The sequence below is a fragment of the Ailuropoda melanoleuca genome, chromosome 12, assembly GCF_002007445.2.
Source record: "Ailuropoda melanoleuca isolate Jingjing chromosome 12, ASM200744v2, whole genome shotgun sequence".
NCBI classification, from domain to species: Eukaryota; Metazoa; Chordata; class Mammalia; order Carnivora; family Ursidae; genus Ailuropoda; species Ailuropoda melanoleuca.
The window spans coordinates 33,245,630-33,270,258 of NC_048229.1; the positions used below are offsets into that span (position 1 = coordinate 33,245,630).

Consider the following 24,629-nt stretch of genomic DNA (forward strand, 5'->3'; position numbering starts at 1 on the left):
TGGGGACCCTCGCCCACCAGTGGAGGAAGCAGGGCTGCTTGAGAACGGGTGTGGCTTTATCAGCCAAGACGCCGGGCTGTCACCTTCTAAGGACTGAGGGAACTTCTCCCGGCCCCGACCCCCTCTCTGGGCCTCAGCAGGTCAGTTACTCAGGAAAAGGCTAGATTCGCTATTTCTGGGGATGAAGTGCACCCTCGGGCTGGAGTCAGCGATAACAGTGCTCATAACTGAAGAGCAATAAGGGCTGTTTCTCGGGGTCTTATTGTGACTGGCACCATTCTAAGCACCGATCACGGTTCACTCACTGTTTTTACATTCAAGATTCGCATGCAAGCCTTACAACTACCCAACAAGGTGAATGGTATTATGATTCCCATTTTGTAGACGGGAATACTGATGCCCCGAAAGGTTACGTCACTCGCCTAACATCACAAGCAAGTAAATGGCGGACCTGGGATCCCAACCCAGGTCTGTATCACTACATGGTCGGTTTCTTCTTATTCCCAGTGAGAGCTCCACATGAGGAGAAAGCGTATTTGGGACTCGTTAGCCCTAATTAGGACTAATTAAGAGCCTCCTTTAAGCGGGGAAGCCACCTAAGTACAAGACGTCACGAAGGAACACGGTGACAGCAGCCAAGGCGGGCGTGGGAATCCGACCACACTCCCGCGAACAGCCGTTTAACGGCACCGCCCCCTGACCCGCCTCACTTCCGCCTTTTATTTGCATATTCAGCGATCTGACGACAGGCGTCAGCGTCGACGCGGTGACATCAGGGAGCGCCCCTGCCTGCTCCACCCCCGAGCGTACGCACGTACGCTCGCACGGAGACGAGCGGGCGGGGGGGGGAAGGAGAGATCCGAGGTGCCCCGCCCAGTCGGCGAGGTTGCGCGTGCCCCGTGCGACCGCCAAGATGGTGGTGGGCGCGTTCCCTATGGCGAAGCTGCTATACCTGGGCATCCGGCAGGTCAGCAAGCCGCTTGCCAACCGCATTAAGGAGGCCGCCCGCCGAAGCGAGTTCTTCAAGACCTATATCTGCCTCCCGCCGGCTCAGCGTGAGTTTGACCCCACGTCCCTCCAACCTTTCCATTCTCCAACCCCTCTCTGGTGGTTGCTCAGGGGATGGACTTCTTTTTACAACCAATCACAGCCTGAACCGGCAAAGTCCTGCAGCCAATAGGGAGGGGTCCTGGAAGAAGGGCATGCGGGTAGCCCAATACTACGAACAGGCTTGGGGCAGGGGGTGGGCCAGGGCGCCCGCGCCGCGTTGGGAATACCAGCCAATAGAGGAAGAGAGCGCGTGGAGACTGACGTCCAGACGAACCAATAGTATGGGGGAAGGGAGTGATATGGGTGGGACATCCTTGGACTGAGAGGAGTTGGGGGCGGGACCGAGAAGAGACCTGACCCGGTCGTCGGCCAGGCCATCCTTAGACAGTTTGGTTTCCAAAACCCCACTCCATGCTTCAGTTTCTTTCCCCTCCTGGGAGGTGAGGTACCTGACCTGGCATGGAGTTCAGGGAGGGCTTCCTGGCAGAGGAGACCTCTGGGCTGGGACCCGAAGGGTGAGGAGAATCTCACCAGACAGCAGGGATGATGTCGAGGGAGAGCGGGGAGCATGCTCAGGCCAAATGGTTAAAGGGAGCGTATCTTTTTTCCTTATAAGTTTGGGTGCTGAAAGTTTGCAAAATTCTTGGTCCTTTGATGTTTTGTGGGGCCTCTGCCAGAGGTGCAGATCTTAGAATGGCGAAATGTCGGATTTCCCAGTTACCAGACTGCCCTTCTCTCCGCTCTCTCCTTTGACCCTCACACTGTTTTTGTGCTCACTTCAGGGAGGGGAAATGACTTCCCGTTCATACAAGAGAAAACAGGCCTCGAGACCAGAAGTGAATTGCTCAGGTCACACATGGAGTTTATGCCAGAGTCAGGACCCGAGCCCTGCACTCTGGATTCCCAGAGCTAGTTTCTGTTTCCTGCCAGTGCCTTCCCCCTAAACCCTGTGATGTGTGTTAGCGCCGTGGCGTAGAAAGTGGCTTCTTGGGTCAGACTGGTCTGGATTCTCATCTGGGCCCTACGACTCCCCGGCCGAGTCACTTACCCCCTCAGAGCTTCGGTTTTCTCTTCTGTACAATGGGTATTATGTAATAGCAACATTTAGTGGGCATTCGGCTATGCTAAGCACCTCACAGGCCTTCCAGCATTAAATCCTCACAAATTATGAGGTAGGCACTGTTATCGTTCCCATTTTGTGTATAGGCTCTATGTGCATTTATGCTGTAAATAATACTTAGGTTGTTCTGAGGAGTGAATGGATGTAAAATGTTAAGTCAGTGGCACCGAGATACGCTGTTGGGTAGACGGTGTGGATACAGAAAAGAAGAAAAGGCAAAAAATCTTGTCCTTGGGGATTTTACATTCTTGGGGTGGGCAGGGTGTGTGTGTCAGGGGAGCCAGCCAATAAACAAATAAATACTTAAAATATGAATTATATTAGCTAGCAGTACTTGCTTTGGAGAAAACATCAGGGATACGAAAAGAGGACTGTCTGGGGGAAGGTTGGAAGTTCAGATAGGATGTCAGGGAGACCTCATTGAGGATATGAGGAGAGGAAGGAACGAGCAGTGCAGGTTGCAGGTATCTGAGAAAGAGCATTCTCTCACATGCAAAGGCCCTGAGGTGACAGTTTGCCTGGCAGGTTTGAAGAACAGCAAGGAGGCCAATGTAGCTGAACAGAGGGACTGAGTGGAGACTGAGGTGAGAGGAAGCTGGTGGAGAGAGGGGCAGATTGTGCAGGGCCTGTGGGCCCCTGCAGTGCTTTGGCATTACTCCTGAGTGGATGGGACTCACTGGAGGGTATCAGCAGAGGAGGGACAGGGTCTAAGCCATATGATAATAGGATCCCTTTGGCAGTCCTAGGGTGAGGTTGGATGCAGGGAGGAGGTGACCACAGTACTCCAGGTGGGAGGTGAGTGGGGAGGAAGGGTCAGTTTCTGGAGGCATTTTTTTCCCCTTCATTTTAAAATTTCAAACCCTCTGAACAGTTGAAAGAGAGAATGGTATGGGGCACCTGGCTGGCTCAGTTGCAAGGGTATGTGACGCCTCATCTCGGCCTCATGAGTTCGAGCCCCATGTTGGGAGCAGAGATTACTGAAAAATACGTAAATAAATTTAAAAAAAAAAGTTTGGGGGCGCCTGGGTGGCACAGCAGTTAAGCCTCTGCCTTTGGCTGAGGGCATGACCCCAGCGTTATGGGATCGAGCTCCACATTGGGCTCCTTTGCTGGGAGCCTGCTTCTTCCTCTCCCACTCCCCCTGCTTGTGTTCCCTCTCTCGCTGGCTGTCTCTGTCTCTGTCAAATAAATAAATAAAATCTTTAAAAAAAAAAAAGTTTGGGACACTTAGGTGGCTCGGTTGGTTAAGCGACTGCCTTTGGCTCAGGTCATGTTCCCAGGATCCTAGGATTGAACCCCCACATCTGGCACCTTGCTCAGCCAGGAGTCTGCTTCTCCCTCTCCCTCTACCTGCTACTCTACCTGCTTGTGCTCTCTCTCTTTGTCAAATAAATAAATAAAAATTCTTTAGAAANCGTTAGGCGTCTGCCTTCGGCTCAGGGTGTGATCCCGGTGTTCTGGGATCGAGCCCCACATCAGGCTCCTCCACTAGGAGCCTGCTTCTTCCTCTCCCACTCCCCCTGCTTGTGTTCCCTCTCTCGCTGGCTGTCTCTCTCTGTCTAGTAAATAAATAAATAAATAAATAAATCTTTTTAAAAAATAAAAATAAAAGGAAGACTGGTATAGTCATCAGTTGTATACCCTTCATTACCTAGTTTATCAGTTATTAGCTTCCAGCAGATTTGTTTTGTCTTCACTCTCGTATGTGGACGCGTGTATATATGTATACACGTGCTCTTTTTTTTCCGAACAGTTGCAAAATAAGTTGTGGACATAACACTTTACTCCTAAATATTTTAGCCAGTGTTTCCTAAGAACAAAGACATTCTCGTATATAACACAGCACCAATATCAGATCTGAAGAGTTTAACATTGAAAATAATGATATTGATACCAATATTATTTAGTATATAACTAATATTTAATATATAGCTCATATTCTGATTTCTCCAGTTTTTCCCAAAATGTCCTTTTTAGCTGTTTATTATTATATTTGATCTAGGGTCTGCTCAAGGGTCATGTACTGCATTTGATTATCGTGCCTCTTTAATACGCTTCAATCTACTAGTGGTTTAGCAAACTCTCCCACTGCCTGTCTTTGTAAATAAAGTTTTATTGACACACAGTCACACCCATTGGTTTGCATATTGTATGTGGCTGCAGAGTTGGGTTTTATGGCCCACAAATCTAAAATATTGACTCTATGGCCTTTTACAGAAGTTTGCCGATCCTGCTCTATGCTGGTGTTCTTGTTTTTTCTTTTTTTTTAATGGCATTGACATTTTTAAGATTCCAAGCCAGTTGTCCCATAGTGTCTCACAATCTGGAGTTTGCTGACTGCTTCCTCTGATTTGATTCACACTGAGCGTCTTTGGCAACACCCCCCCCCACACACACACACAAACACACACGAAGGTGTGTCCTAAGGACATCACCTCAGGGGGCTCCTGATGTCTGTTTGTTCCGTCATTTGTGATGGTAACTTGGATCCCTTGGTTAAGGTGGTGACCACTGGAGGAACCTTTCCTTTTCCCCTTTAGTAATGAATACCCAGCAGATTTGTTTGGAAGGCAGCGCTGGCAGGATTTCCCCTGGGTTGGGTGCGACTCTGCCGACTGCAGGAGGGGCAGGTTGGACAGAGAGGATCAGGATAGGTTTAGTTGGTGATGTTATTACATATTGGACTGCACTGACTGACTATATTTATACTTCTAAAATTATGTTGTTACCATCTTTACGCTGCTCTTTGCCCTTTAATGTGGCCCGCCAGCCTGTGTGGTTGGAATTTTCCAGAGCCTATGGCAGCTGTGTGTTCTGGGTTAGGCCTCCAGTGCTGACCGGCGCGTCCAGCGTCTGTGCCTCTGGCTGAGGTTCCCTTGACTCAGCAGGGTAGCCTGGCTGTCTTCTCAGAGTGGAGGCTGGAGTGGTCGGTGGGAGCAGTAAAGCAAGAAGCATAAATCATCAGTGACGCACTATGTTGGGGAGGCAAGGATCTGTTTTGTTTTGTTTTATTTTATTTTATTTTATTTTATTTTATTTTTTCATTCATTCATTCATAGAAGTTTAATGGATACACTGCAAGGGAGCAGCAGCAGGCAGAGCAGCAGAGGAAAGACTGTCCGCCAGGAGGCAGTGGCGGGCGCCTATAGTTAACGGTTGGGGTGGGGAGTGAGGAGGTATGGGAACATGTGGAATTTTCCTTTTTTGGTACCTGTGCCTGGTTGTAAGTAGCCCATTGGTCATCTGGGGCTTATGGCTCTTTCGAGGTGGGCCGCCTAATGGGCCTGTTTGCTTTCAGGCAGGAGGTCACCATGGGCCCTTTCGCCTTAACTCCTATTTCCAGTGCTCAAGCCTGTTGCCTAACAGCGGCCTCTACATTCCCTGCTGACAGATGGAGAATGACAGATCTCTGGCATTAGGGCAGAGGTCTCACCTTCAGTAGCTGCTTCCTGCTGAAGGCGGGGGTGGGAGGGCAGGGGTGCTGTCTGTCTCTAGACTTGTGGGTCCAGCAGGGGTTCTGTGCTGTGACACACCAGTGCGTGGTATTAGATTAACATGCTGATAGGTGATTTGAGTGAAATTCTTTGGTGGCCAGGGCCATGGGATTTAGGGGGAGGGAACTGTCTGATGGTATGGGCTGGAATTCTTGTTGAACCATGACTCATATATGGAATTGGTGGATTCACTCAGACACCGAGGAATGTCTTTTGTCTGTAGATCAAGATGGTGGCTGGACCCATGAGGACAAAGGGAAAAGGCAGGGGGGAGGAGCAAGGAGCTGAGAGCCAGCCGGCATCAGGGTAGGGTCCCATTTGAGTCCGTAACGTGTGAGGTTTGCCCCAGATGAGCTGCCGCTGCCAGCTGTGCCCCACCTTGGAAATGGAGACTGAGGGGGACAGAGTGGGAGAGGAGAGGAAAGAGATCCTTCACCCCCACAGGCTCGGACAGTCCAACCTGTTCGGCCTCAGACCTTCAGACCACGCTGGGAAGCCCCCCCTGGCCAGAGACCTTCAGTTGTCTGAGGGGTACTAGCGTTAGGCTGCCGAAGGGCCAAAAAGAGCCAGGAGAGGGAGGGAAGGATCCCTTCAAAGGGTAAAAGGGGCAATCCCTCACCCTTTCAGGCCACCTGGCTGGTTCCCCCTGGGGCTTCAGATCCTCACTGAGGAGTCACCTCCCGAAGGAGAGCTAGAGTCAGTCCACTGAGGGGAAGTGCCAAGAAATTCCCAGAGAATCAGGGGACAGTCCTTGGGCACAGAGGGTCCCCGTGAGGGCCACCAAAGTGGGGCAACCCCATCGGGTGGGCACTAGCGGCTTGGACTGTAGAAGAATTCACCTGCGGCAGAACAAAGGAGAGAGAAGTGTATTGAATCCACTGCAAGGGAGCCGAGGGCAGGACAGCAAAGGAGAGACTATCTGCCAGCAAGGATCTTTTTAAACAAAGATTTCTGGGGTTGAAAAAATAAAAGGTTGGTGATCCAGGCAGGTTGGGACCGCTCTTGCCGAGTGCACCACTGACATTTCCAGAGGAGCCATGGGGTGTCTCTGGGGAGTGGGAAAATTCCAGTTTGTTCCTGCTCATTTGTTAGAGTATACTTGTCATTTTCCTAGTTTATTACTCATGGTAGGCAGGATAATTGTGCCCCAGAGATATCCACATCTTAATCCCAGGAACCTGTTGAATGTGTTAACTTCCACGACAAAGGGGACTTTACAGATGTGATCAGTCAAGGATTTGGGCCTAGGGGGAGTATCTTGGATTATCCAGGCGGCTGATCATAAGAGGCCTTGTAAGTGAAAGAGGGAGAGGTGAAGGGGGACTATTTGAATGCGCTGCCCTTCTGGTCTGGAAGATGGAGGAGGGGCCACGAGCCAAGAAATGCAGGCAGCCTCTAGAAGCCAAAAAAAGGCGAGGAGAGGAGATGTGTTCTCCCCTGCTGACACCTGGAGTTCAGTCTCCTGAGCTCAGTTTCAGACTCCGTGCCTCAGAGGTCTGACGGGAGGATCTGTTTCACGTACCAGTGTGCTTGGCGTGGGCCTGGCACGTTCTTAGTTCGGTAAACAGCGGTGTGGCTGAGCCACCAAGTACCCCTCCTCTGGACTGGGCCGCCTGTGTGTGAGTCCCAGTCTGTGTCACGCTGGCCAGGGATTTAGCTTCTTGGGCCTCCGTCTCGTTGTCTGTACATCGTATTGTTATGACAACTCCCTGTTAATATCCATAGAGCTAACGGTGCCCCAGCCCTGAAGTGCTGCATAAATGTTGGTTGAATGGGTAGAAATGCCAGGCATCATGATCATTGCTGCTGTCGTCGTCATCATCATCTCAGTGTGAAACCTTCCAGTGTGGTCCTTCTCCTTGTGCACCCCTGGCCTGCCATCGGGAGCCGAGCAGTCAGCACTTCCGCCTGTTGATGGTATCGGTCCCTCTTCCTCTGTCAGCGCTCACAGGCTTACCACAGGTGGAAGGGCCTGGGCTTTCCCGTGAACACTTCTCACTTGCAGGGGGCAGTTACTGTGTCGGTCTGATGAGGAGCCGGGATTGGAGTTCTATCTCTGAGTCAAACAGAGAGGAGGCAGTATGGCAGAGTAGAGGGCCTCCCACTACCTCCTGCTTCACAGAATATTTAAAGCATCCTTTGAAAAGAAGGGTGTACCTGCAAGGAAGGAAATTGATTCCTCCCAGAGCAACGAGAAAGCAGGAGCAAGGAGCTGAGGAGGGGAGTAAGTATTGAAGGTGCCTTATATGCTCCGGGGATATGGGCAGAGTCACATGGCCTTGGGGACAGCGGCTATCCTGTGGGAACACTGGGCAGGGGACCATCTTGTGTAAAACCCGATCCCAGGAGAGGTACCCCTCAGGGACAGGGTGAACTAGGAAAAAACCCACCCTGCAAAGACACAGCCTTAGGGCTGGATGGAGATTGAAAATGTCTCCTCTGAGAACTTACAGCCACTGCCCTGCCTGTCCCTCATGTCGGTCTGGGGAACTGAATTATACTCTCTGAAAGGCGCTGGAAACAGCAAGCTGAGAATGAACCCAGGTCTGTGTGCGCTTGACAAAGACAAACCCTCTCTGGAGAGTGCCCCCTCTGACGGAGCCTTGGAGAGTTCCTTCAGGTGGAGTTCGGCACATCTCATGATAAAAAATTACATACTGTATTGAAAAAGAGGCACCATGAGCGAGAGTCAGCAGACACAAAACATGGAGGGTCAAGGGGCGCCTGGGTGGCACAGCGGTTGGGCGTCTGCCTTCGGCTCAGGGCATGATCCCGGCGTTATGGGATCGAGCCCCACATCAGGCTCCTCCGCTGTGAGCCTGCTTCTTCCTCTCCCACTCCCCCTGCTTGTGTTCCCTCTCTCGCTAGCTGTCTCTATCTCTGTCGAATAAATAAATAAAATCTTAAAAAAAAAAAAACAAACATGGAGGGTCAAGACCTGCAAACATTGTGGGTATCAGAACGACCAGATGTCGGTATAAAATACCTATGTTTATATGGGGAAAGGATAAAATAGGAGGGATATGAAAACGTGAGTGCAATCAGAAATTACCAGGAAGTTGGAACAAGAACCAACTAGAACTTTGAGAAATGACACGGTTGATGTTCAGAGCTCAGTCTAAGGATTAAATAAATACCAGATGAAACACAGCTGCAGAGGGGACTGGCGCACTGACAGACATCCGAAGGGGGAACAAAATGTTTTGTGGGGTGCTCCCCTTAGGTGCCCAGGAGCGCCACCTGCAGGTCCTGATTGGGTCCATCTGGGGAAGGAAGTGGGGGACGTTTTTATTTTTAACATTGTCCAGAGAGGATCCTCCTGTGCATGAATGTTTGACAACTCACTTCCCTGGAGTCTATTTATAATCTCAAGAGCACCACATGAATTATGTCTCCTGACAGCCGGGCCGCGGCTGGTGACCTCCAAACGCTTTCATTATGCTCTCCCGTTAAGGAAACATGTTGCACATTCTCCCCGTGTGTGTGCGTGTGTGTGTGTGTGTGTGATGAGCAGTCGTGTGTAGCGCCGACATATAATACCGTGAATATATTGTGTGTGTTCAAAAATGTTAAGAAATGGGAAGGTGTGGCGGACACCTGGGTGGCTCAGTCGGTGAAGCGTCTGCCTTCGGCTCAGATCATGATCCCAGCCTGCTTCTCCCTCCGCCTCTGCCATGCCCCCTGCTTGTGCGCTCTTTCTCTCTCTCTGACAAATAAATAAATGAAATCTTTTTTAAAAATTGAAAGGTGTGGAATTCATATTTTAAAAATAAAATTATGTATTCACGGCCACCCAAATATTTTTGCTCTCGCCAAAGATATTTTCTTATGCAGACATTGTTAAACACATTTGGAAACTCTTGGTGTAGCCCTCTGCGAGAGGCTAGTTTTGGCATTCTTTGTGTGCAGCTGTCAGAGCTCGCAGAGACCTCAGGGAGGAACAGGGAGCCCAATGAGAGAAGTGTGCCGTCGGCTGCATTTAATCCCGCTGCTCATTTTTCAGGCCCACCCTTCATATGCAGAGGCATTTGTTGGAATTTGCTTGCGCTCACATTGCTAAATCTTCAGCCCATGGTTTCTGAGCACCAGTCCTTTTTAGGAAGCCCTTTTGTGCGGGCTGATTGAATCGCGGTCTGGGAATACCCCTGGAGTTCGTCTGTCTGGACCGCACTACACTGAGTGGCCAGGAGAGGGCGCCTGTGCCGCCCTTTCAGCATCTGGGGTTGCTGAGGGCACCTGTCTGCTGAGAGGCACTAGAAAAGCTTCATTTCTTCTCTTCCTCCTCCCCTTCCCTCATCTTATTACTCTTCCTTTTCCTTCTTCTCCCTTCCCTCCTCCTTCTTCCAGACATAAGCATAACCAGAAGTTCTGACATTTTCTTTCTGTGTCCCAGGGAAACACCTTTCTACTCCTCTGTGTTCACCCCTCCTTGAGACTCTGTAGTCATTTCCTGAGAGGCCTGCCCTGAAGGCTCGGCCCCCCAGGATGTGCCTCTACCCCTCACTGGGGAGTCCTAGCCACCTTCCAGCTTCTTGGCTCGTCTTTTCCTGCTTTCCAGCTCCAGTTGGCCCCAGCTCAGACCCTTAAGCCCCCACATAGCTGGTGATTTCCTCAGGAGCTCCCTCAGTCCCCCCATTTACTAAGCTGTCCCTCTGCTGTCAGACCCACCCAGGTTCTGCCTTTGATGAGTATATGGTCACAGCTACCCCCTGCTGAGGGCCTAGTGTGTGGCCATTTTTATCTCTCTTTTTATCTTTTTATTTTTAAAAATTTTTTATTTCTTGGGGACAGTGCGTGAGAGAGTGAGCATGGGGGGGGGCAGAGGGAGAGGGAGAAGTAGGCTCCCCGTTGAGCAGAGAGCCCGACTCGGGGCTCCATCCCAGGACCCCAGGATCATGGCCTGAGCCGAAGGCAGATGCTTAACCCACTGAGCCACCCAGGCACCCCTTATCTCTTTTTAAATTGAATAAAATTTTATGTTACTTGTGGGTTTTAGGGCATTTTTTTTTCCTTCGAGGTTTTCTGAAGTAACTTACTAAATTTACAAAAGTCGTATATGCTTATTATGAAAGAAAGAACAGGATACAAATCAGTTTGTGCTGATCTGTGATTAATTGAAAACCCAGCCAGTAAATCAAACTTTAATCAAAAGGATGTTTATTGTTGGTGGAGGAAGGTGGCTCTGTGCTTGGTTTGGTGGCTTGTTGGTGTCATTAGGGACCTGAAGACCCTTTCTGTCTCTGCCATCTTTGTGTTCAGGCAGTAACTCTCCTTGAGGCTTCAAAGGGCTGCTGGAGCTCCAGACATCATTCCTTTATACAGCAGTGTCCAGAGGAGGGAGTGTGTGCTTGTGTGTGTGTGTGTGTGTGTGTGTGTGTGTGTGTGTATGAGGGATGGGGGAGCTGGGAAATGAGCGTGTGCTTTTCAGGCCCCCAGGAGAATTCCTTCACTGTTTATTGGCCAGAATTGAGTCGCATACCACCACTTGCTATATGGGAAGTCAGGGGGGTGACTGTTGGCTTCTAGACTCTAACGGCAGGAGAGGATATTGTTAATAAGACGGTAAAGAATAGTATACAGTAGGGACGTCTGGCTGCCTTAGTCGGTAGAGCATGCACCTCGTGATCTCAGGGTTGTAAGTTCAAGCTCCACATGGGGTGTGGAGATTACTTAAAAACAAAGAAGAGATCTTAAAAAAAAAAAAAGAATAATACAAAGTAGCCTTAATAATCATGAACACTAAGGCTTAAGCATTAACACTACCTTAATGGATGAAAAAATTGAGCAGAGCTGTTCAGTGACCTGATGTCAGTTCATGCAAAGCCCTGAATGTGCCAGCTTCCCGACAAGCCAGGAAGAATGATCTCCATTTTAAGAAAGAGGAACTAGGAGCTGCCAAGAGGTTGAGAAATTCGCGCAAGGTTACAGGAAGTAAGTAGCAGAGCCAGGACTTGAATCCAGGACCACCCGGTTCCAGAGCACTCTTAGCCTCTTCATGAGCTGCTTCCCTTGTGCCTCCGAAATTCCCAGATGCTGCCTGTGCTAAGTCGAGGTGGTCTCTCCACGTATCGGTGGGGGCTGGAGGTGGGATTATTTTCTGGGACAAGGACATGGTTGTATAATCCACTCACTCAACAAATCTTTGCTTAGTGCCCGCTGTATGCCAGGAACTATTCTAGGAGGTTTGACTAACTCAGTAGTCACCAAAACAGACAAAAATCCCCTGCTCTCGTGGAGCTCACAGTTGAGGACATTAATTACCTGCCTGGTGACTCCAGGGCCCAAAGAGGTCCTTTTCCCCCACAGTCCCACCCAGATTCCCAGGCTGAATCTTGGTGGCCCAGCTTGGGTCACATCCCCATCCTTGAGCCCATCATTGTAGCCTGAGGAATGCAGTCTGATTGGCCAGTCTGAAGGGCAGGGTTCACCACTGCTGAATCCTTTGGACCTAGTGTGGGGGACATGGGACTCCCCCAGATGCTTGGTAGACAGAACCAGCCATGTCCCCTCTGGTGACTGGTAGCAGCTTGCATCCCTGCTGTCTCTAGAGGCAGCCCCTGCCTGGTTGAGGCCCCACACATCTCGTAACACCCGGAGCAATGTTGGGGTGGGCTTGCAGCGGGCTGGAACACATCCAGGAAAGGGCGTCCTGGGCAGGGACTGGCTCGAAGCTATTTACTCTTTATCATAATTTTTTAACTGATGCTAACAGTTTTCATTCATTATGTTTTCTGTGATCTCCACAAATGACATTAACCACTTTATTAGGGAGTTTATGTGATTGTCCTGGTTTTATGAGTGGGGAAGTATCTCAGAACGAGAAGCAAGTTCCCTGAGGCAACACAGAGTAAGAAATCAGCCCCTTGGCTCCCAAATTCCTCTCACGTTTAATTATTATTTTATTTTTTGCATATTATTTATTGTACAATATCTATACAATGCAGTGTACAGATCTAAAAGCTGTAGTTTAAGGGTGCCTGGGTGGCTCAGTCGGTTGAGTGTCCAGCTCTTGATTTCGGCTCAGGTCATGATCTCGGGGTCGTGGGATTGAGCCCCATGTTGGGCTCTGCACTCATCATGGAATCTACTTAGAGTTCTCTCCCTCTGTCTCTGCCCCCCCAACCCCACTCGTGTGCGTGCTCTCTTTCTCTCTCTCCGAGAAAAAGAAAATAAAATAAGACATCTAGTTTAATGGGTACTGATTAAGGCATATACCCATGTAACCACCTTCCAAGATCTGAAACATTTCCATCACCCCTGTGAGTTTCTTCCTTTCCTGTTTTGTCACCTGTGTGAACTCTCTCACTATAGGTCGGTTTTACTGTTGTTAAGCTTCATATAAGTGGAATCATGCAATATGAACTTTTAATGTCTAGCTTTTGTTCACATGATGTGTTAGATTTCTGCTGTATGTATCAGTAATAGTTTGTTTCTTTTACAGCTCTTAGTATGTATTCTTGTGTGTGTGTGTGTGTGTGTGTGTGTGTGTGCGCGTGTGCGGGCAGCAAAGTTTATTGAGCGATAGTAAAGTGAGTTTCTGAAGAGGGAGGGGACCTGAGAGGGTTGCCCAGTATGTATTCTTTTATTCCAATATATGAACACGCTAAACTTGATTTATCTACTCTCTTAATGATGGACATTTGGACATTTGTGTGTCTTTTTTTTTTGTTATTACCAGTAAGGCTACTGTGAATATTCTTGCACAGGTCTGTGTAGGTATATGTTTTCATTTGCTTTCGGTAAATACCTAGGAGTGAGATGTCTGAGTTATATGATAAAGATCAAGGTATTCCGTTTTTTTTTAAATTATTTAAAGATTTTTATTTATTTATTAGAGCAGGGGGAGGGGCAGAGAGAAGGACCAGCAGACTCTATGCCAGCACCAAACCAGATGTGGGGCTCGATCCCACGACTCAGACGATGACCTGAGCTGAAACCAAGAGTCAGACACTTAACTGACTGGGACACCCAGGCGCTCCAAAGATAAAGGTGGTCTTAATTTTATAAGAAACCACCAAAGAGTTTTCCAGCGTGGGTCTAGTTGCTCCATGTCCTCGCCAATAATCATTGTTTTCAGTTGAATTTTAGCCTTTCCAGTTGGTGTAAAATGGCAACTCACTTGCTTTTCCCTGATGAATTGTGATGTTGAGTACTTTTTCATAGGATAATAAACACTTATTATCTCACACAGTTCCTGAGAATCAGGAATTTAGGAGTGGCCTTGTTGAGTGGTTTGGCACAGTCTCTCAAACAGAAAGCTCCAGGCTCTGAGAGGTCTGCTTCCTGGCTGATTCATTGACCTGGTTGTTGGTAGGTCTCAGTTTTTCGCTTGCGCTGTTGGGCCAAGAGCTCAGTTGCTCTGTACATGGACCTCTCCTTAGGGCTCCTTATGATCTGGCAGCTGGCTTTCCCCAAAGAGAGTGATCTAAGAGTGAAAATGACTAAGACTGAAGAGTCAGTGTCTTTATAACTGAATTGTGGAAGTGACATACTACCCCTTGGCCATATTCTGTTGGTCATACAGACCAACTCTAACATAATGTGGGAAAGGACTATATAAGGCTGTAAATGCCAGCAGACAGGGATTATTGGGGCCATCTTGGGCTCTGGCAACCACAATTCTATTGCTACCACAAATTAAAGTTATTTTTTTAAAAGAATATTAGTCAAATCTATTCATTTTTCATCTTATTACCTTTAGGTTTTGTGGCATGCTTAGAAAGATTATTTCTAGATTATAAATGATTTATGTTTTCTTCTAGAATTTTTTTTAAAGATTTTATTTATTATAGAGAGAGAGAGAGAGAGAGAGAGAGACAGCACGAGCGGGAGGGACAAAGGGAGAGGGAGAAAGAGAATCTCAAGAAGACTCCTCACTGAGTGTGGAGCCCAATGTGGGGCTTGGTTCCGGGACCCTGAGATCATGACCTGAGCTGAAACCAAAAGTTGGATGCTGGGGCGCCTGGGTGGCACAGCGGTTAAACGTCTGCCTTCGGCTCAGGGCATGATCCCAGCATTATGGGATCGAGCCCCACATCAGGCTTCTCTGCTGGGAGCCTGCTTCTTCCTCTCCCACTCCCCCTGCTTGTGTTCCCTCTCTCGCTGGCTGTCTCTATCTCTGTCATATAAATAAAAAAATCTTAAAAAAAAAAAAAGTTGGATGCTTAACCAACTGCACCACCCAGGTGTCCCTCTTCTTGTAGTTTTATAGTCCTGTTTGTGTATGTGTTTAAGTCTTCGATGCATTTGCAGTTTATGTGGGGTATTAGATGTGAGGTAGGGATCCTTCTTATTTTCTCTTGCAGTGGGCTGTCCACTTGTCCCAACAACATTGATTGAATAATGTGTCTTTTTCTCACCGAGCTGATAAGTTTTTGTATCTCAAAATTTTCACTTTTGGTCTCATTCTTTCAACATACGGCCCATGAACGTTTTTTTATTCCATGCCCTGTACTAGGTGCCTGGGACACAGGTGTGAAACAAACCCTGTCCTGACCTTGCTTATTCATCTTTATCTCATTTATCCATCCATTACTTCCTAGAATCTCCTCCGTATTGAGTCCTGTGCTAGTTAGTGGTCCCTAGACAAGTGGTCAGTGCTAGGCTGGGGGAGCCTTCGGGGGAGGGTCCTTAGCCAGTCTGGGGCTTGGGGAGAGGCAGATGGCTCAGAGCTTAAGGAAGAGTGAGCCAGACAAAGTGGAAAGATAGAGGCATAGGTAACAGTTTGTGCTAGGGTCGAGGGGTAATGGGGAGTTTACGGGAGGCTGGCATGGCTGAAAAGTAGATGGTAGGACTGGAAGTGGCAAGAAAAGAGCCCGGATGGCTGTTCAGGGACAGATGACACTGGGCCATGTTAATGCATTTAGACTGGATCTAGAAGGCTGCAAGGACCCTGTGTCATGGTCACAAAAGAAACTGAGGACAAAAAGGAATTAAAGGGAATTTGCTTTACTGTTTTTCAAAGACAGTTGCTCTTGCTCTGTGCAGAAGACCTACCCATGTTTGTCCTTCTAGCCTTTTTGCTGTGATGTTGGTGCCCTGTTCTACATACATCCATATGTGCGTGTTTCTAGGCGTTTCCCTTACAGGGCTACCTGCAACTCCTTTCTCTGGCTGTTTGTCAAGAAGGGGTGATAGCCCCACCCTGGGCTCCTCCCCTAGCTCTTACTTGCAAGCAACAGAATTCTGCTGTACTGGGCAGATGCCTAAACACTCTGGAAGTACCTGGCTTCAAGCTCAGCTAGATTCGGGATCTCAGACAATGCCTGGAAGTCACTGTCCCATTCCTGGGCCCTGTATTTCTCTGTGCTGTCTTCTTTCTCAGGCAAGCTCTCTCTTTCTGGGGGTCAAGGTGGCCTCAGTAGCTCCAGGTTCACATCCTATTCACTAGGCAACCCCAAAGGAAGGAGAGGACGACTCTTTTCTGACATTCCAGGAAAAATCCCAGGGCTGAATGCCAGAACGTAAAGCTGGGGGTGGGGTTGGCCTTCCCTGAACAATGTGGAGGAACAGCGAGGGATGGGCTTCCCCAAAAGAGAGTCAGGGGCAGTTTCCAGAGAAAGGGGAGTGGCTGCTGGGCCAGCAAAACCAGCTAATACCCACTTCACTGTGGCTTTGGAGGGAGAGAGGGGAAGGGTCCCTCTGTTCCTGAAGAGGGGAGCAGGGTCGGGACACTGAGATGTCCTTGGCCCAGTCTTTCCCAGCTCCTGAGATGACCGAGGCTCACAGTTGAGGACACCCCCTTTCTGTACCTCATGGGAAGGTGTGGTTTTGCCTCAGCAAATCCATGCAGGGTCACTGAGGTTCAAGTCCAAGGTCTAGCAAACTCTTAACTTCTGTGCATTGGCCGCCAGCCCCATGCCAGAGGGGCAGGGCCGTTTTCAACATGGTGCCCTGCCCTCAGCTGTTCCTGGAGTCCCCCTGTTTCACCATCTGAAGTCTCCTCTGTCACACCAGGAGGGGTCCTGGGGCTCCTTAGCTTATCCCCACTCTCAGAGTGACATGGTGCCTGCTCTTCTAGTCTGTTGGCTCAGCTGCCTCCTTGGGTGCCCAGGCCGGCCTCCCTTCTGGCTTAGTCGCCTTGCCACCATCTGCATCCCCTAGCTAGCCTGTCTGGATTTCCTCCCCTTCACTTCCCTCCTTTTCCCCTGTGTTCTTGTGGCTTCTCGTTTCTACCTGACTGCCAGTTTTGTGGGCTTGAGGAGAAAGCGAGTGTTCAATCTAACAGGCTTGACCAGGAATCCTGGGTTTTGGGTGGCTTGTTTGTTGATTTTTTTTTTTTTAACAACCTGTTTAAAAGGTAATAAGTTCACATGACTTAAGGTTCAAAAGAGGATGTAGGGTAAAGTCTCCCTCTACTTCTGTGCCCTGGGCACCCCGTTCCCCTCCATGGAGGCAAACCACTCTTGTGTGTTTTCTGGAAAAAAACAAAAACTGCGTTTCCAAGCAAATGCTAATACGCACCTCCCCTACACCCACTCTGCCTTTTTTCCACGAGTGTAGCAAACAGTCTACCCCGTGCTAGACCTCGCTGCTTTTCACCCACCTCGTTATCCAGGAGAGAACACTGATCACCTAAAAAACTTCCTTCCTGTTTCTTTCAGCTGCTCACAGAATTATTGTAATTTTGGAGGCCGTAGGTAGTCTTCTAGGGTCTCTGCTAGCTTTTTTTTTTTTTTTTTATTGTTTCTATAAATGATGCTGCAGGACTAACGTGCCAGGCAAGCATTTCCCACTTGCACTGCTAAATCTGGCCTACATTCCCAGAAGCAGAATGACTAAGTCAAGGGTGTCAGCACACTTACACCGGCAGCTGTGAGTGGCAGAGGGTCCCTGTCCTCACCAACTCGCCACCTGGAAGCTCTCTCTTTTTACATCTCTTTACTTTCAGCGAAGTTGAGATTTACAGAAAAGTTGTAAAACCAGTAGGAAGAGTTCCTGCATCCCTTTCAGTCCACCCGCCCCATGCTACATCCGTGTATAAGCACAGAACCCCATGCAAACCCAGGAAGCGAACGAGGCTCACTACTGTTCCCGCAACGATGGTCCTCATTCACCGTTTACCAGTTTTTCCACCGGTGTCCTTTTTCTGCCCCAGGATTTTATCTAGTATCCTGTGTCGCATTTAAGTTGTCATGTCTCCTTGGTCCCCTTTAATCTGTGACCAGTGTCTCAGTCTTTGTCTTCCATGACCTTGACCCTTTTTTAATTAAGCTTTTAATTTAATTTAATTTTTTAAAAGATTTTATTTTATTTATTTGACAGAGAGAGAGAGAGACAGCCAGCGAGAGAGGGAACACAAGCAGGGGGAGTGGGAGGAAGAAGCAGGCTCCCAGCAGAAGAGCCTGACGTGGGACTCGATCCTGGAACACCGGGATCACGCCCTGAACCAAAGGCAGACGCTTAACGACTGAGCCACCCAGGCGCCCCTAAGCTTTTAATTTTAATTCCAGGAGACTTAACATGCAGTGTTGTATGAGTTTCAGGTGTACAATGTAGTGGTTCAGCACTTCCATACGTTGCTGGCTGCTCGCCATGATAAGTGCACTCTTAATCCCCATCACCCTTTTCACCCATCCCCCCACCCACCTCCCCTCTGGTCTCCATCAGTGTGTTCTCTATAGTTAAGAGTCTGTTTCTTGGTTTGTCTCTCTCTCTCTTTTTTTCCTTTGCTCATTTGTTTTGTTTCTTAAATTCCACACAAGTGAAATCAGATGGTATTTGTCTTTCTCTGACTAACTCATTTCGCTTAGCATTATATCCTCTAGATCCATCTGTGTTGTTGCAAATGGCAAAACTTCATTCTTTTTTTATGGCTGGTTAATACTGCACTGTGTATATACACTACATCTTCTTACTCCATTCATCTCTCGACGGACACTTGGGCTGCTTCCATAATTTGGCTGTTGTAAATAATGCTGCCATAAACACCAGGTGCATGTATCCCTTTGAATTAGTGTTTTGTATTCTTTGGGTAAATAACCCAGTAGTGCAATTATTGGATCGTAGGGTAGTTCTGTTTTTAACTTTTTTTAAAAAAAAGATTTTATTTATTTATTTGAGACATAGAGCACAAGTGAGGAGGAGGATGAGAGGGACAGGGAGAAGCAGACTCCCCGCTGAGCAGGGAGCAACGCAGGGCTGGATCCCAGGACCCTGGGATCATGACCTGAGCCAAAGGCAGAGGCTTAACCAACTGAGCCACCCAGGTGCCCCTATTTGTAACTTTTTGAGGAAACTCCATACTGTTTTCCACAGTGGCTGCACCAGTTTGCATTCCCACCAACAGTACAAGAGGGTTCCCCTTTCTCCACATCCTCGCCAATATTTGTTACTTGTGTTTTTAATTTTAGCCACTCTGACAGGTGTAAGGTGATATCTCATTGTGGTTTTGATCTGCATTTCCCTGATGAATGATTTTGAGCATCTTTTCATATGTCCGTCGTTTCAGATGTGGCCATCTCTGTGTCTTCTTTGGAGAAATGTCTGTTCATGTCTTCTGCCCATTTTTAATTGGATTATTTGTTGCTGTTGAGTCGTATAAGTTCTTTATACATTTTGGATATTAACCCTTTATCAGCTATGTGATTTGCAGGTATCTTCTCCCATTCCTTAGGTTGCCCTTTAGTTGTGTTGAATGTTTCCTTTGCTGTGCAGAAGCTTTTTATTGTGGGGGTGCCTGGATGGCTCAGTCGTTAAGTGTCTGCCTTCAGCTCAGGGCGTGATCCCAGAGTCCTGGGATTGAGCCCTGCATTGGGCTCCTCTGCTGGGAGCCTGCTTCTTCCTCTCCCACTCCCCCGGCTTGTCTTCCCTCTCTCGCTGGCTGTCTCTCTCTGTGTCAAATAAATAAATAAAATATTTTAAAAAAAAAAGCAGCTTTTTATTGTGATATAATCCCAACGGTTTATTTTTGCTTTTATTTCCCTCGCCTCAGGAGACCTATTCAGAAAAAATGTTGCTACAGGACCTTGGCCCTTTTGAAGAGTACTGATTAGATATTTTGTAGACTTCGATTTGAGTCTGTCTGATGCTGTCTCATGATTGGAGAGAGTTCTGGATTTTGGGGAGGAGTCCCACAGGAATGATGCTGTGTCCTCCTCAGCGCACCGTATCAGGGCATCGTGATGTCCGTTTGTTTTATTTCTGGTCACATCGCCCTTGGTCATGTGGTTAAGGTGGTGTCTGCTAGGTTTGTCCACAGTATTACTTTTTTCTCTTTGTGAATTAATCAATATCTTGGGGAAGACACTTGGAGACAATGCAGATATCCTGTTTCTCCTCAAACTTTTGCCCACTCATTTTAGCATCCATCAGTGGATCTTTCCACAATAGTTTTATTGTAGTATTTGCCTGGTGTCAATTTCTGTTTCCCTCTTTCGTTCTCCATATATTGATTGAAAGCCTGATGTAAGAAGAGCTGTCCGTTCTTGGAGGCTGTTTTCCCAGTCATCCTACTGGTGCGGGAAACAGGGCTCTTGGAGGAAGTGGAGACTGGGTCTGAGTCCTGGCCTGGCCCCTCTCAAGGCTGTGGTCTTGGCGGTCCCAAGAAGAGAGAGGGCCCTCGGGCTATTGCTGGACTCCCAAGCCTCCAGGAGCACAGCCAGTGTGTTGTCTGTCGTATTTGTCTACACCAGATGAAAGCTTTCAGTTTTGAGATTCACCAGTCCCACCCTGGGCCTAATGATAACAATGGCTGCTCTTTACTAAAGCCCTCAGATGGAGCCAGGCAACAGTCTTGTTGGAGCTCACATAACCCTGTGGGTGAGGATTATTATGAAACCCATTTTACAGGACGCCTGCGTGGTGGTGAAGTCAGTGAAGCGTCCAAGTCTTGATTTTGGCTCAGGTCATGATCTCAGGGTCGTGAGATAAAGCCCCATGTCTGGCTCTGTGCTGGGCGTGGAGCCTACTTAAGATTTAAGATTCTCTCTCTCCCTCTCAGTCTGGCCCCCCCCATGCCTTCTTTCTCTCTCTCTCAAAAAACAAAAACAGGGGGCGCCTGGGTGGCACAGTCGTTAAGCGTCTGCCTTCAGCTCAGGGCGTGATCCCAGCGTTCTGGGATGGAGCCCCACATCAGGCTCCTCTGCTGGGAGCCTGCTTCTTCCTCTCCGGCCCCCGCTGCTTGTGTTCCCTCTTCGCTGGCTGTCTCTGTCAAATAAATAAAATCTTTAAAAAAAAAACAAAAACAAAAACAAAACTGCAGTATTATTAAACCCCTTTGCTAAAGGAGGAAACTGAATCTTGGAGAGGGAGTGTTGCTGTGACTCCAGCCTGAATCCCACTAACTTGTAACCAGCATGTTCTTCTGCATGAGGGAGCCCAAGGGAGTGCTTCCCACCTTCATCTCAGGCCACCCAGGGAAGGGAGTCAGAAATCCAGTGACTCTTGAGGCCCCCATTCTTGGAGGCTTCACATTGCACCCAGTTCTGCGTCTGTACCTGGGTAGGGGATTTCTCCCTCTGCTGGGCACCTGGCTGAGGCCCAGACAGCTGCTCAGTTCACCTGTTACATTTCCACATCCGCCTCAGAGAGCTCTCATCATTTCTGAGGTCCGCTGCATCATCAGGGGTCGCCTGAAAAAGAAAACATTCCGGTTCTTCTAACAAGAAAGGATTTTTCTCTTCAACATTTTATTATGAACATTTTCGAACGTACAGCTGCATTGAAAGAATTTTAAACTGAACACCCTCATACCCACCACAGAGATTCTCCCACTAACATTTTACCATAGTTGCTTTTTTTTTTATTATTACAATTTTAAGTTTTTATTTATTAAGGAGAGAAAGAAAGCAAGCACAAGCAAAGGGAGCGGCAGGCAGAGGGAAAGGCAGAAGCAAGCTGCCTGCTAAGCAGGAAGCCTGACGCGGGGCTCGATTCCAGGACCCTGAGATCATAACCTGAGGCAAAGGCAGACGCTTAACCGACTGAGCCATCCAGGCGTCCCTTACTGAGGTTGCTTTATCACACTTCAGTGCATTGGTCCATCCCTTTATCCATCCATCGGTCCGTCTTATTTTTTATGCATTTCAAAATAAATTAGGCAGAATGTAATTTACTACAGAGAGTGAGGCTTACACAGTCGTCAGAAGGGCTGGATGAATCGGCTCTTGGCCGGGCCTCTGGAATGACAGCTCAGGACTGACCCACCAGGGGAGCTGCTGCCTTTGAGGCTGCCCACTTAAACGTCACGTTGAAGAACACATCAATGTAATGCCATCCAGGGCCCCAAAAGCCATGACATCCACGAAGCTTGTGACAGGACACTGGAAGTTCACCTGGAAAGCGCCAGTGTCCTCAGTCCAGCCTTGCCAGCAGAACCCAGCCGAAGCTGCAGTTGGGGGGCCTGGTCTTTCTCCTTCCATCTTGCAAATCCTGGACGACGTGTCTCATTATTTGGTCCCCCTCACACATCCTGGGCGTGTGTGGCAGGGCTCTTGGGGAAGTATCCTTTAGAGCCCTACGGCCTCACGGGATAGGAATGCCCAGCCGCAGGGGACTGTTGTGTGCAGAAACGGGGAATTGTCTACTTCCAGCCCATTGGGTTCTTTCCCCATTTCACACTGCTCTCAGCCTCACTGTGGAGAACATCCTTGAACACCCAACTTTACCCTCTTGGACCTGTTGCCTCTCAAGTGCAATGAGGACACCCAGGGAGAGGCCCCCAGCTCAGGAGAATTGCCAGGAAGGAGGCGGTGCACAGAGAAGTTCCTACACCACACTGGGGTGAACTCAGCAGCCCGGGGCCTTCAGCTCAGCCTGTGCACTTGCTGACAGAAGGAAGTCTCCTCTGCCACAAAGAACTCTGGGTAAGGGGTTCCGGAACTGCCTGCTTCATCTTCCCTGGCCGCTAGGCCATCATCCTTTCCCCACAACCAGAGCTGGAAGCTTCTCCGGTTAGGTCTGTTTTGCAGACAAGGAGCCTGAGGCCCAGAAATAGGAGGCGACTTACCCGAAGTCACACCGTGGGAACCTGTGACCTATAACCTAGATTCTCGGAGAGAAGGGGCCACTGGGTATGTCCCGAGTCTTCAAAAGTGGGATTAAGGGGGCGCCTGGGTGACGCAGCTGATTGAACGTCTGACTCTGTTCTCTTTCTCTCTCTCTGAAATAAATAAATAATCTTTTTAAAAAAATTACCAAAAAAAAAAAAAAAGAAAAGAAGTGGAAGGCTTAGGAGGAAAGAGGAGGAGTGGGGGGTGGGGGGAGGATGCTTCCCAGGGCCTAGTCGTTCTTCCAGTTGTATTTCCTGCAGTCGTCATCTTCTGACTTGCCATTGTCCTTGGGGATGACTAAGGACTCCTTCATCTCAGCTGCGTAGCACCGCTAGGAGCCATTTGCAGCAGCCCTGCATGCCATCCCGGGGGTCCAGGCCACACCACCACGGTGTCTCCAGGCCTCCGTGCGGATCACCAGCACCTCACCTGGGCTGCCCTGGGACCCCTCTCCCCTCTTCACTCAAGTTCAGCTCTTTTGTCTGTTTAATAGCTTTCCTGTTTTGAACAGCTCTGCGTTTCATCTTTAAATACTGAGCCTAAGTATATGCTAGCCTTATATCAGGATTTCTGAAACGCGAGGCTAAAACGGTGTGGAATAGATTAAACCAGAGAATCTAGGGGGTGGTAAATTCCGTCATACATTTACACACTTAGTGGCACAAGTAAACTCTAGGGAGAGGATGTATGTAAAACTTCAGGTTGGAATGCGAGGAAAAACCCTTCTGTTGCCGACAAGACCCAACCCTTGACCTCAGAGGGTAGCCAAACTGAAAGAGTCTGTCAGTTGACAGAAACCACCAAATTGCACAAAACCTCCATCAGGCAGGAGAAGCAGCCGTTAAGGGGCTGATGGAGGAACTGGCTCATGCCTTCGGGCCGTGGGGGTGGCCGGTCTGCAGAGAGCAGCGCTGGCTGGGCTGGCGGGCTCTGGCGGCTCGGTCCGGGGTCCGGGGTCCGTAGGTTACAAGCACAGGCGGAACAGTCTGGAAGCAGAGCGGTTAGTGCATTCCTCAAAAGTCCAGGCTTCCCAAGCCCCTGGCAGGCTTTTTTAACATAGGGTCAAGTGCAGCTCTTATCTCCCTTCTGGGAACTGCTCCTCATCCCCCTGCCAACACCGGCTCCTCTTCCTTCCGGGCCGGCTTAGTCTATCCGGTTCTGTCGTATTCTCTTCTTTTATGTTTTATGGCTTCATTGAAGTATAACTGACACACAATCAACTGCACGTATTTAAAGTATACAGTTTGGTAAGCTTTTTTAAAGATTTTATTTATTTGAGAGTGAGTGAGCAAGCTCGAGCCAGAGTGAGGGGAGGGAGGGAGGGCCAGAGGGAGAGAATCTCAAGCAGGCTCCAGGCTGAGAACAGAGGCCACTGTGGGGCTTGATCCCAGGGCCCTGAGATCATGACCTGAGCCAAAATTAAGAGTGGGATGCTTAACCACCTGAGCCACCCCGGCGCCCACAATTTGATAAGTTTTAATCAACGTGTATACTCACGAAACTGTTACTACAATCTAGACAGTGAACATATCCGACACCCCCAAAGTATCCTTGTGCCCCTTGTAATCCCAGCCCCTCTCCCCGCCCCCCAACCCCCTGGCAACCACTGACCTCTAGAGATTAGTTTGCATTTTCCAGAATTTTATATAATTGGAATTCTACAGTGTGTACTTAATTTTATTTTCTATAAAGTGATGCTGGTTGTCGCACACAAGATCAATTTTGCTGCTTGTGATCATAGACCTGCAGTTTAAAATCTCCTGCTTGCACCGTCACACCCCAGCCCGCGTCACGTGTTCACCTCTCCTCAGGAGATCCCAGACTTCGCACCTCCTCACCTGCACTCAGCCTTGGGTTCTAGGCTCCCAGAGGGCAGGGTCCAGGTCAGGTAATCCATCAGGGAGTGGCCGCAGCAGGGGGCAAGGGATTTCAAGGGAGAAGAGAGTGAGGGCTGGTGCAGGGGTCCACAGGTGA

At 48.8% G+C, this 24,629-nt stretch overlaps 1 protein-coding gene across 2 annotated transcripts in view; it reads left to right on the forward strand.

Annotated features, from left to right (window-relative positions):
• The first annotated feature begins 788 nt into the window (after positions 1 to 788).
• Positions 789 to 24,629, forward strand: part of OPA3 (outer mitochondrial membrane lipid metabolism regulator OPA3) — a 73,050-nt gene continuing 49,209 nt past the window's right edge. The window contains exon 1 of one of the 2 annotated variants that reach the window (XM_019809254.2): positions 789 to 1,055. In XM_019809254.2, the coding sequence (XP_019664813.1) occupies positions 914 to 1,055 (142 nt within the window). In that variant the 5' untranslated portion in view covers positions 789 to 913. The remainder of the gene's footprint in view (positions 1,056 to 24,629) is intronic. The other variant, XM_002928514.4, reaches the window with a different exon arrangement.